This window comes from Musca domestica, unplaced genomic scaffold (assembly GCF_030504385.1).
Source record: "Musca domestica strain aabys unplaced genomic scaffold, Musca_domestica.polishedcontigs.V.1.1 18, whole genome shotgun sequence".
Classification (NCBI taxonomy): domain Eukaryota; kingdom Metazoa; phylum Arthropoda; class Insecta; order Diptera; family Muscidae; genus Musca; species Musca domestica.
In genome coordinates this window covers 11,054,412-11,067,826 of record NW_026712238.1, presented here as the reverse complement: position 1 = coordinate 11,067,826, position 13,415 = coordinate 11,054,412, and the positions used below count along the sequence as shown (strand labels likewise).

General features: G+C 34.8%; 1 protein-coding gene across 1 annotated transcript in view; it reads right to left on the bottom strand.

The window, feature by feature from the left end:
* Window positions 1–4,130: 4,130 nt before the first annotated feature.
* Window positions 4,131–13,415, bottom strand: part of LOC101888441 (DNA-binding protein Ewg) — a 28,142-nt gene continuing 18,857 nt past the window's right edge. The window contains 8 exon segments of the mRNA XM_020038472.2: window positions 4,131–5,620; window positions 7,261–7,405; window positions 7,472–7,603; window positions 8,126–8,245; window positions 8,247–8,348; window positions 8,351–8,602; window positions 11,522–11,764; window positions 11,829–12,907. Coding sequence (XP_019894031.1) covers window positions 4,176–5,620; window positions 7,261–7,405; window positions 7,472–7,603; window positions 8,126–8,245; window positions 8,247–8,348; window positions 8,351–8,602; window positions 11,522–11,764; window positions 11,829–12,608 — 3,219 coding nt within the window. The 5' untranslated portion in view covers window positions 12,609–12,907 and the 3' untranslated portion in view covers window positions 4,131–4,175.

Sequence of the window (13,415 nt, the reverse complement as noted above, 5' to 3'; positions counted from 1 at the left end):
CAATGGAAGCCAATCGACACGGAATTTTGCCAGTGAAGAGAGTTAAGGACAGGGAAGAATTCTAGCATTTTGGATGACCATTGGATTATATTTAGCTGTAAAATGGGCCACAACAACTAACAGCACGACAGAGTGCGTAAATATTGGGCAAATGTCCCTGGTCAAAATCCCAAGGATAATATCTGGGCAGTGCTCCGTGACATAATTTCGAAAGCGAAATCTTCCAAAATGGATTTGGACATAAAGAAACTTCAAGCATATTGTAGTGTTGTAGGGTATCACATGGTCGGCCCCGCACCACTATAGCCTTTGCTAACTTGTTATATTTTATTTTTTCTTATAACCCTCCATTAAAAATAAGCCCTTCCACGTAAGATTTACAACAATTAATCGGTCAATTAATTATTATGAATAGAACAATGTAAAACAGTCGGTTTTTAAACAATAGCTAGCTGATGTTCTTTTATTCTCATTCTTTCATTTCTTAACCTTTACAATAATGAATTAGCTTTTTCTTGTGGTCATAAAAATAAACTAGACAAAGGATTGACTTGTCCTACAAACTTCCAGCCTACTGCCCCCCACAATGAGGGGAAACAATAGTTCCAACATTTTTTTTTTCAACTCTAACTTATTAGAAACAAGAAGAGGGGGAGCTTTGTAATAGTGAAAGATAGGGTGCAACTTATTATTCCACATAAATATGAAATTATCAAAAGGTGAATTTTCATTGGTGCAGAAGGAAAAGAACTAGTACAACATGCTTAATAGGCTGACTGACTGCCAGGCTACATGGATGCCTGGCTGGCTTGGCTCCAATTGTTTTTAGATTGCATGCTTAACAATAAAATAATAGCCTAAAAACGTTGGTGGTAATTAAATAAAAAAGGTGTACTTGCTGCCGAACATCTTCTCTTGCTTTGACTTTGAAATATAATATAATTTTCTACTTGGATAAATCAAGGTTACTTTCATATAACAAGTTAAAACTTATCAGTCAGTTCTGCCGACAGATGTATATCCTCAGCCAATGTTCGATTATTTCGATATATTTTGACTTCTTTTATGATTCTTCAATTGTTGACCCTCTATGGAGAAGGTTCCGAAGGAACACACATTTATATCCAACTTTATGCGAAATCATAAATTCCGATAAATTCCATATTTATGTCAGGTTTCTGGTTGAGAGAAAAATTTAGAAATAGCAAGTTGTAAAAAATCGCTGACTTGATTCGCAAGTTATGACAGATTATCCATTATCCAGACATGATCGGATTATCCATTCTCTTGCTGTGCAGTAAATTACCAGAAGTACCAGAAGGAGGAGAAGTGCCCATCTCCGATCATCGATCTAAGTTTGACAACAATATTACGATCCGATCATCGATCTAAGTTTGACAACAATATTACGATGTACCAAGTTTGGATCAAATCGGATACTCCCTTCGAGAGTTATTGTATGCACCATCCAGCTAAACAGACAGACAGTTAGACAGACGGGCGGACATCGCTAGATCGACTCCAAATGTGCTGATACGGATTTGGATCAGAGACCTAGGGTCTAAAACCGTTATCTCGATGAGGCACGTTTTGGCCGTATCAAGTGATGTATACCCTCTCTAGAGGGTATAAAAACTTTGAGGCGAAGAAGTTGGCTCTTGAACTGAACATATCGCAATATTCCATTCGGCAAATATTGAAAAATGAGCTCGGGGTAAAGCCATTGAAATTCCACAAAGTGCAAGAACTTACACCGCAACAGAAAGAAAATAGACTCAAAAGAGCTGAAGAGTTGCTTCGCTTGGCCGAAAGTGGTGAACTGCCGAATTTAGTTTCCTCCGATGAGAAAACATTCGTTGTCCAGCAGTTTCTAAACGAACAAAATGATCGTGTTTACATGCCAAAGAAGTCAGTTGAAAATGGTCGCTCTCCGCTCATATTAATCGACTGTGACATCAGAATAAATGCCGAATATTATCGCGAAAATATTCTGGAGGGTGCATTAAAGCCTTGGGCACGTGAACATTTTGGCCGCAGACCTGGGACATACCAACAGGACTCAGCACCATCGCACTCAGCACGCGCCACCCAAGAATGCTTACAAAATGAGGTTCCTCGCTTCATTTCCAGCGCACATTGATCACCAAAATAATCGGATACCAATCCGTTGGACTATTGTATCTGGAGTATTTTAGAAAACATGGTTGGCACTAAAAAATACCAAAGTGTCGATCACCTCAAGCAAGAATGGGCCAAAATACCGCAGAGCAACATTCGGGCAGCGTGTGACGGACGGTTTCATTGGCCGCTTGAAGGCCATAATCCATGCCAAAGGTGACCAATTCGAACAAATCTAAACTTATTCTAAAATTTGATGATATTTCCGATATTTTTTGCTTTCATTCAATAAAATTTAAAAAAAAAATGTAAAAATTGTGGCTCTTGGCTTTGTTGCAGTTTTTTATCTCACCCTGTATGCATAGGCACGTATTATATATTTGTGATATAATTCTTTAACTTTGGTGGGATCTTCACTTAACGATTTAGGATCTAAATATAAAGTAAACTTTTCACAAAAAACCTGATGCTGTTATTGCTACTGCCTTTGTTTTGGACATCGATTATGACAATTTCCAATTGTCTTTAAAAATAATTATTGTATTTTTTTTAAATTATTTGGCATAATTTTTGGAAAAATTCATTTTTTGGTATTTTTATCAAATTTAGTTTCATTTTTTTTTCTTTGGTGACTAGATGATGAATATGATGAAAATGGCGAAGCATGGCTTATGATTTTTGTATATGTAAATGAAAATTCTTAAATATAATAAAAATATTGGCACGATTTGAAATGAAAACATTTTGTAATCGTGTCAAATCAATAAAATAATAATATTAATTTATAACAACAAATTAAGTAAAAACTATTTTTTTTAAATTCTTAAAATTAAAAACAAAACGAAGAAAAAAATATTTCACTTTCTATATGCTACATATTTACAAGCATTGCCGTAATTATTTGGCTTGGAGCAAGGCTCAAAAATTTTTCAATTGGAAGAGGGGTGAAGAAAGAACCAGTTTCTAACGTCAAAAGAGCAATGGATTAAATAATGCAAACGTAAAGATTCAATCATGGGAAACTACTATCAAATCGAATTTTGATTTTAAAAATTCAATAATTGAAAATATTTTCACTGCCACGAATGGTGGAAAAGTTGTATTCCAAAAACATGATTATCACGTAATCAGTTCGAATCACTTACATTTTTCAATTACATTTAAAAAGTCTCTCCCTCCTTAGTAATTTTTTTCTAATTTCCTTGCTTTTCCTCCCTTCTCTATTATCCCTTCCTATTATATTAATAACAATAATAATAATAATAATAATAATAATAATAATAATAATAATAATAATAATAATATAAAAATAAAAATAATAATAATAATAATAAAAATAATAATAATAAAAATATTATTATTATTATTATTATTATTATTATTATTATTATTATTATTATTATTATTATTATTATTATTATTATTATTATTATTATTATTATTATTATTATTATTATTATTATTATTATTATTATAATTATTTTTATTATTATTATAATTATTTTTATTATGATTATTCTTATTATTATTATGATTATTCTTATTATTATTATTATTATTATTATTATTATTATTATTATTATTATTATTATTATTATTATTATTATTATTATTATTATTATTATTATTATTATTATTATTATTATTATTATTATTATTATTATTATTATTATTATTATTATTATTATTATTATTATTATTATTATTATTATTATTATTATTATTATTATTATTATTATTATTATTATTATTATTATTATTATTATTATTATTATTATTATTATTATTATTATTATTATTATTATTATATTATTATTATTATTATTATTATTATTATTATTATTATTATTATTATTATTATTATTATTATTATTATTATTATTATTATTATTATTATTATTATTATATTATTATTATTATTATTATTATTATTATTATTATTATTATTATTATTATTATTATTATTATTATTATTATTATTATTATTATTATTATTATTATTATTATTTCACCTAAATCCCATTCATATTCATTGCTCCTTGACGCAACGAAACAAACTACTTATCTAGCGATTCCAATTTAATGGTCTTGGAGACATCAACACTTAGTAGGCGATTGCCAACCCGTACACTACCAACCCCACAGACACCTACAATACTACCCGCCGCATCACTGCCACTACTACTACCGGCAGCAGATACAGGATTTGTATCAACACCAGCATTAGCAACACCATCATTGACAACATCATCCCCCCGCCCGCAACGACTCCCATCGTTAGCTAAGCTGTCATCAACAATTTGTATATCTAAAAGACCTTCGGCATGATTATTACGATTAGTGGTGTCATCACTGCTCGAGTGCAACAATGCTGATGCCCCGGACGTTGTTGTAGAAGTGTTGATGTCAACACCTTCCTCGATTTTAACGGGCACAACAACAACTTGGCTCATATTGTTGTGTTTACGACGTTTATGGCCGGTTTTCAAATAATTGTTGTTACTATTATTGCAGTTGTTTGTCGTGTCTGCAGCAGGGCCATGATTGCGCCTACGATGTTGTTTATTGGCCATGCCAGCAGTAGTAACTCCCATTCCACCAGCAGCAGCACCAGCTGTTGTTGCAATTAGAGCCGCTGCTGCTGCCGTTGGGTGTTGCTGTGCATTGGCCGTGGCAACAACAATTGGCAAGGCAGTGGCAAATTTTATTTGGCCATTGTTGTTGGCTTTAACATTGATGTGGTTATTGTTGGCCGTTGTGGCATCGTTATTGTTGAGCAAATTAGCAGCTGTTAAATTCAAATGGGCCGGATTGGCGGCAATAAAAACTTTCGCCCCGGCATTTTGTAAAACATTTGTTAGGCTCTGTTGATTTATGATGGTCTGATGATGGTGTTGTAGCTGCTGTTGGGCGTTTTGTTGTTGACTAGAATTGTTTGTTGCTGCTGCAGCTGTTACTAAACTAGATGCATTTATTATTTGGCAACGTATATTGTTGTTATTGTTTGTACTACCGGTATTGTTGTTACAATTACTACTACTACTGCTATTATCACTGTTGGTACTATTATTACCACTACTATTACTATTACAGCTATTGTTATTGTTGTTGCTGTTAAAATTTAAAGCCTGCACCAGATTATGACTCTGACCCAATCCACCATGGGCCAACAAACGTTGCGTGGCAATGGGTGTTGCTGCCATTATTGAATAGCATTGGAATTGTTGTGGTGTCACAGGAACACCACCAGCACCACCCCCATTTCCATTGCCACTTGTCTCATCTTCATTTCCTCCATTTGTGCCATTATCATGATTGCTACTACTACTATTATTATTAACATTATTGCTGTTGTTGTTGTTAGAAGCATCTACCTGCATTGGTGTTATACACACAGTGCCATCACTGTTTGTGTGAATCTGCTGTATATTGGCCATCATGGATTGATACATTGAAGCGGAGACGGGTACGGTGATCATATTGCTAACCGAAACGGGATAACCTGAAATGGAGAAAGATAGGGGACAATTAGTATGGAATTGACAGAAAATAAATATAAAAGGATCAGTCGGTTTGTCATTTGTAGGATGTGTATCATAATAAATTGGTATAGTCCATCTCCGAACTTTGGTATCCAATGAGAAGGCACTAAGAAGTATGACCTTCTGGCCTTCTAGAGGAAATTTGGTATTCAATGAGAAGACCTTCGGGCCTTCAAAGATATTACCATTTGACCTTCTATGGGAGCGCATTTTTTATCTTCTACGAGAAGACCTTTTGTTATTCTAATAGAAGAACTTTTAGTCTTTTATGAGAAGACCTTTTAGCCTTTCATGAGAAGGCTCTTTAGCCTTCTATGGGAAGACCTTTAGGCCTCCTATGAGAAGGTTTTTTGGTCTTCTACTACCCTTTGGTCACCTACATAAAGACCCTTTGGTCCTGTACTTAAAGATCTTTTGGTCTTCTTCTATCTTCTATGAGAAGACCTTTTGGACTTCTATTGGAAGACCTTTTTGTCTTCCATGAGAAGACCTTCACGTCTTGTATGAGAAAACCTTCACGTCTTCTATGAGAATACCTTTTGGTCTTCTATGGGAAGACCTTCACGTATTCTATGAGAAGACCTTTACGTTTTCTATGAGATAACCTTAACGTCTTATATGAGATAACATTCACGTTTTCTATGAGAAGTGCTTCTGGTATTCTATTCTGATATTCTATGAGAATTCCTTCTAGTTCTTTGAGAAGTCCTTCTGGTCTTCTATGAGAAATCCTCCTGGTCTTTTATGAGAAGTCCTTCTGGTCTTATATGAGAAGCCCTTCTGGTCTTCAATCAGAAGTTCTTTTGCTCTTCTATTAGAAGCCCTTCAGGTCTTCTGTAAGAAGACCATCTTTGCTCTCTTCTAAGAGGATCATCTCTGTTCTTCTATGATAAGAGCATCTCTGCTCTTCTATGGGTAAGACTTTGGTTTTTTCCACAAGACCGTTCTGTCTTCTATAAGATTTTTTAGTCATCTGTGAGAAACCTATTTTACCCTCTCTGAGAAGTCCTTTTGGCCTTTTGTGAAATAAAATTTACGACCTAGAATCTATAAGAGAACTTTCCACACTTCTGTGGAAAGACCTTTTCGCCGTCTAAGGGAAGATTTACTGGCCTTCTGAGAGCTTATTCTATATGAAAAGATGTTCAAGTCTTCGATAAGTAATTATTCAGACCTCTATGCGGAAGCCTTTTGAACTTCTTTGAGAAAGATTTGTGAATTGATATGGGAAAGAATATCGACTAGAATAACTACATTGTAGTTTTTAATAAGAATATCGACTAGTACGCACGAAGTCTTTATGATATTGTATAACAGGACCATCTGTTTTTTTTTTTTTTTTTTTTTTTTTTGCAACCTTTTGGTCTTCCTTGGTCCTGTAGCTTGGTCATTTAGCAATTCTTTGGGAAAACAGTCTGATGTTAAGTAGGAATCAACTCTATTTTTCTGAATGTTTTATTGATGGTCTTCCCTTAGAGACTGTGATAAAGAACCTAAAGAAAATGTTGCACAAAACCCCCTACCATATTTCTAAGGATAAGGACAAAACCCCCCAAAAACTCTATAAAAAATTTGGTTTTTCTTTAAAATTCCATCTTACCTTGACCATCTTCAGTTGTTATATATATTTGTCCATCCTGGGCAACAGTGGCTTCGGTTAAATCAACGGTCATATTCTCATGACCATTAACATCGGCAAGACTTTGGACAGTTTGTATGGTGGCACCACCTTCACCCTGATGAAGCTGAAATAAACGACAAAAAATACAAAATTAAAAATGACATCATTTTTAAATCAATCAACAACTTACCGTAGCAACACCCTGCACTTGGGCGGTTGTACCATCTGGTAATGTGATAATAGGATTATTTGGATCAACCTGTATTAGGGACACAGTGCCATCGGCATTTTGTATGGTAGACAAAACCGTTTGAGTGGTGTACTATATATCAAAATGGAAGAGAAAACATACATTTTTATTAAAACGAAAAAATGAAATTATTTTTAAAGAAACAACAACAAAGCAAAATAAGGCATTAAAAAATCATTAGCAATAAAAATGAAGAAGTAAAAAATAACACAAAAAATACTATTTTGCAATAGAAAAATCATAAGGTATGGAAATTTTATAAAGAAAAACAGGAAGCACGTAGCAAAAACGAAGGGGTAATGCAGATAAAAGATAACAAAGAAAAACTCCATAAACAAAAATAAAATAACGCACAAAAATAAAAAAGAACACAAGACGACATCAATATTTTTTTCTGAGTGAATGATGCCCTCGCTCGTCATATTACTGACGCTATCAGAAACAATCAAAATGTTCCATATCGCATTTTACAAACACGTGCCGTGAGGCGTCATTCATTTGAAAATATTGACTCTCTACTGTTAATTGTTGCAACAAAAAAAGGAAATGAAACTCAAAAGAAAAATTCCGAAAATCATTTGCTTTTTTACGAACATCAACATCTCCCAGTGTCATGGGTTCTATGCACACTTGGGCATTGGCTATGGTCTGCGCGGCATTCGTTGTTGTATGAATCTGTTGATGTTGTTGTGTCTGATGGGTTTGATGCTGTTGCTGCTGCTGTTGTTGTGGCTGATGATGTTGCTGCTGTTGATGATGTTGTTGTTGCTGATGATGCTGCTGCTGTTGTTGTTGTTGCTGATGATGCTGCTGTTGTTGTTGCTGATGATGTTGTTGTTGCTGCTGCTGTTGGTGGTGTTGTTGCTGCTGCTGCTGATGATGTGTGGTAATTTGCGTTATCGGTGCTGGACACAATTCAATTTTCGTTGATGCCGGTAATCTGGCCGTTGTTGTTATATGCTGATCATTCGTACTCTGTATAATCGTCGGTCCTGGATTATTTGGATTGTGTGGATTTGTTGTGGTTATAACTGTACCCGAACTATTTATTTTAACCACATTTACTTGTTGCTAAAAAAGGTGTAGGTAGGGTTTATCATGAATATCGTTGGAAGTTGTTGGAAGGATTTTTTTTTGTGGTTACCACGGCAGATAAGCAGTTTGGTTAATAGCATAAGGTGATCATAAAAGCAGTAATTTTTAAAGAAAAAGCTGAAACCAAGGGTCCAAGAAAATATATCGAGAAAAGACTATTCTCAAAAGTCAACTGAAGTATGACTTCTGGTAATTTCAAAAAAATATGCCCTACACTTTAGAAACACCCTAAAACAAGGAAATTAATAGAACTAAAAGTTATGTCTTTAAGTTCACTGAGGTAAGCGTCATCATTGAGGTAAGCATAATTTCTCTTCTTATAATTGCCAAAATAAGGAAAAATACCTTCTTTTATGAAGAGTTTTTTTTTGTGCTGAATATGCAGTGAACTTTTTACAGGGATCATGTAATCTTAAAGAAAAAATTAGGTGCTGGATTTTTCTAAAACTTAATGTAATAAAGCTGGGGCGAAGAATAGATCATCGAAACTATATAAAACAGTTCGAGACAGCGGCTAAATAGATTGAATCCTGGAATCTAAGATCGCAGACCCGATTCTCAAACCAAAGATCGCTAAATCGATAACTATCAACGTAGCAAGTTGTCCAGAGAGTTGATTAAATCAAAAGTATCTCTGTCCTGAGATACAATTTAGGAAAACTAGATACATCTTCTCGTTTGGTTTGTACAGCAGATCAATGCATCATAGAAGGAAATAGGAAAGTAGACGCTATCTCCAGACTAGATTAAACTAATGTAGCAAAGAACGGATCTTCAAAGTTTTGCTGAAGTCCTCAAAACAGAAAAAACTGAATGGGATAGTTCTAGCATAGAGAATATGGAATAGACCGAAGCGATTGAACAGTTTTTTCGCTACGTGTTTAAGGGAGTTCAACTCAGAATCTCAATTTCCTTTCGAAAATAAACACGTAATCATCTGGTATTTCGCCAAGGGACTCTAATGGTAAACCATAAATTGTTCACCATTTCTACTATTATAACCCTATATATTTATGGCTATAAATCTTTATTGCTACACCTTCTTGAAAAACCCCGTCAGCCCAATTCAGGGCAGACCATATCCAGCTATTATAAAACATTATAATATAGAAAGAAAATAATCAGTGGCTTGAAGGTCCGAGGAAATGAAAAAAAATCTATACTCTACGCAATGACAATACAAAGCTTCTGGAGAAACTAACATAACCTGAACCAAATTCTCCGGAAACCTAAAAAAGATTAGCTCCATAGGTGACCCTCGAAAGATTGCAATCATCCAATTTAATGCATGTGGGAAGCATACAGCATACATATCGAATATTACAATAATCCTAAATTCGAAAATTGCTGATAAATTGCAGATATACCAAATACATTTTAAGCGAGACAATCGCCAACCCAAAAATGCTTAAACTTCGGGCAAACATGTAGGTATATAAGAATAGTTTTGTAGACGTTCACACGATTATCGGTCATATGGTGACCCGAATTCTAATCAACCCATGGACAATTTCAGGTTTAACAACTCAACAACAACAAATGGGAAAGTCGTTAAACTGTCAAGAATGTCAAAAGACCTCAAGGTCGACGACAAAGCATTGAAACTACTCTTCAGGGAGAATGCTAGAGCGAGCCTGCACGACTAACCACGATGCAAGATATCAAATCAAATTTAGGAAGACATATCTATGCATAGAACACAGGCTCTATTAAGTATGAAACAAACAATGTTTCGGATAATGAAAGAGGTATTAACAGGTTATTGGAACCTCCGATCAAGAATGTCCAAATGACATAATTCTAACGTCGAATACTGCAGATCGTGCGAGAATTGGGTATCCTGCACAATTGAGAGTCCTTTGCTGCATATTACTTCGGAAGAAGGCTACATTGGCTCTAACGCCGGCCTTAGAAAATTTTTTTCGACGCCTGCTTTTATTTTCTACCAACATCTAATACCGATGCTATGCAACTTTCTTTCTTTCTTTTCACGCAGGATCATCACAATGTTCAGAAAGGTCTCAAGGTCCAGGACCATTTCACTCGGTGACCTTTGATTCATTATATTCTTCCTGAGAAAACAACCAAAAATTAAGTCTGCAACAGGATTGTTCCAATTCTGAGACAAAAACAGTAATCTCAAATGCTTCTAGATAAACTAAAGACCGTCACTACTTTGTTATCCTATTTTCAAAAAGACCGTTTGAAGAAAAGTGTTAGGAACATAAAAACTGTGAAAATTGCAAAGTGGAACTGGGCACGTACCAATTCTTTATAGGAACATTTAACAAAATAAAAATAAAATTCACCTAAGGTGAGGCCTGTACCAAAATTACAAAACATATACTGAATATTTTTTGTAAAGAATTTTATATAAGCTGAGATTTTGAAATGTCAAATGAAAAATTAGTTACTAACTAAAACGTGAAGCAATATTACAAAAAAATTGGCTACCGATAAATGTTGCCAATTTTTAGAAAAAACAATTTCAAACTAAGCTTAAATTCAGTAAATGATGTTAACGAATGACAATTATTTCGATATTCTATTATCAAGAAAAAATGGCTGTGGAGTTGAGGTATAACGTCGCCGATATATGAATCGTTAAAAATACAAATCATTATCTGAATCTAATTTCAAATTTGGATTCAGATATAAATTCTACATACAACTCCAAAGTTCATTTAAATTTATTATTTTTGTGTTTTTTTTTTTTCAGTCGAATATGATTATTATGAAAAGTCTTGGGGACTACATGTTTTCTCGTTTTAATCATATTCCACTGGCATTCCCTCTCTCTCTCTCACTCGTAGCTTATGTATATATGCATCTTCTTACCCTGAACTAATTGCAATGGACAAATTTGAAGGGGGAAGGAAAAAAGTTAATATTTACCCTTACATTAGTTGTTGTCGTATTATTAGTTGGAGCATTTGTTACAGTTTGTATGGTAGTGGTAGTATTATTGTTATTATTGACAGGCTGTACAATCACCTCTTCTTCCTCGTCTTCTTCTTCGTGTGAGATCAGTTGGGAGACTTTATCATCTTCGTCGGCAAATGTGGGTAGTAAATCTTCACGGCCATGATATTTATAACAGTTGATGACAATTTTACGCAAGGCATGGGTCCAGGAGATCTAAAGTAAACAACAAACAGAAATAATAACAAATAAACGGAACACAGAAAACTTGTCCACTCACCTTTTGTTTGTCATCCTCTGATCTGGCATCCATACGCACATTGGCCCAGGGCAGTTCTTTGGGCCACCATGGTGGTCTGGTGGCCTCACGGCCCCAACCGGGTTTACCCCTCCCCGTGGAGTATTTCAACATTAACGGTATGAACGCCCTCAATTGGGCCTGTGTCATTTTCTCCACCGGTGTTGGTATACCATCTATAATCAGAGGCGGCAATTCGAACAGCGATGGGTCCTCCTGTGGCGGCGGTGGTGCTTGCTGTGCCAAAGCATTTTCCAATTCATCCATAACAATATTCTTAAGATTACGCACAACATCTTCGAGAGGTTTGGCACCAAACACTTTGTAACTTGTATTCGGTTTGCCTGGGGTGGCAACCAACACAACAGCCTGTTTACCCACACGTCCTGTGAATTCATAGATTATACCGCGCAGTTTACGCAATAATCTATTCTGTTGTCGTTTACGCACCGACGGATTCGTTTCGAACGAATGTTGCCTTTTGCGTTTTTTCGATGATGCAATGGCGGCGGCGGCCGCCACACCCACTGGTCCTGCAGCAGCCAATTGATTGGCTAGATCATCTTGTACGGCAGCCAATTCATTTTCATCGAAAATGCTACCATCACTGCTGATCATATCATCATCGTCATCGTCTGAGGCCATACTGTCGTCGAGCATTTCAATTTTATAGGTGGTTTGATGTTTTTGGCCATGATTTTGTATACTTTCCACAGCAGCCTGTGTGGCATTGGAGACGGTTGATATTGTGGCGACATTCATGGTGAAGGGGGATTATATTATGATTATAGGTGTATGTGGGTGTGAGAAAAGATGTGAATTTTGAAAGGGCCAGCCAACTTCTTCCAATAGTTGGTTGAAAGCCTTTCCTTTCCTTTAGGGGTGGTTGTGGGTTTTATAGACCCAAATATTTGGTTTCGTTGCTTATAACTATATTTCTTTTTGTTGTTATTGCACTTCTCCTTTTTGTTTCGTCTTATATATTAATTAGCACAAAAGAGATAGTAAGAAGTTAGAAGTGAAGATGTCCGCGTGAAGATGTTTTTGTAAGAAGCTTCAATCTGCAAAAAGAAGAAATAAAAACATTTTTAAATTGATTTATAAATTTAAAATGTCAAAGGTAATTTGTTTGGGTTATCGACCCGTTTCAAATCGAAATCATCTTAGAAAAGGGAAACTGTGGATATATGCGTGGGGTACCACATATAACGGACCTCAATATTTCACTTCTCTAATACAGATTAAAAATATTAATATGTGCAAAATTTGAAAGAAATCGAACATTTATATCCAATTTTATTCGAAATCATAAATTCCAACAAATTCCATCTTCATATCAGATTTCTGGTTAAGAGAACTATTTAGATATAGCAAGTTGTCAAAAATCGCCGACTTGTTTCGCAAGCTATGACTCATATAAGTATTGGAAATTGTAACCCTTTGTGGTTGAGATACCAGAAAAGGTTCGCAGATATCTATCATCTTCGCAAAAAATTTTGAAGACATTTGAATGCTTGAATCGCGTTTAATGAGCGTTTTGTTTTTCAAATTTTGGAAAGAAAACCGGAT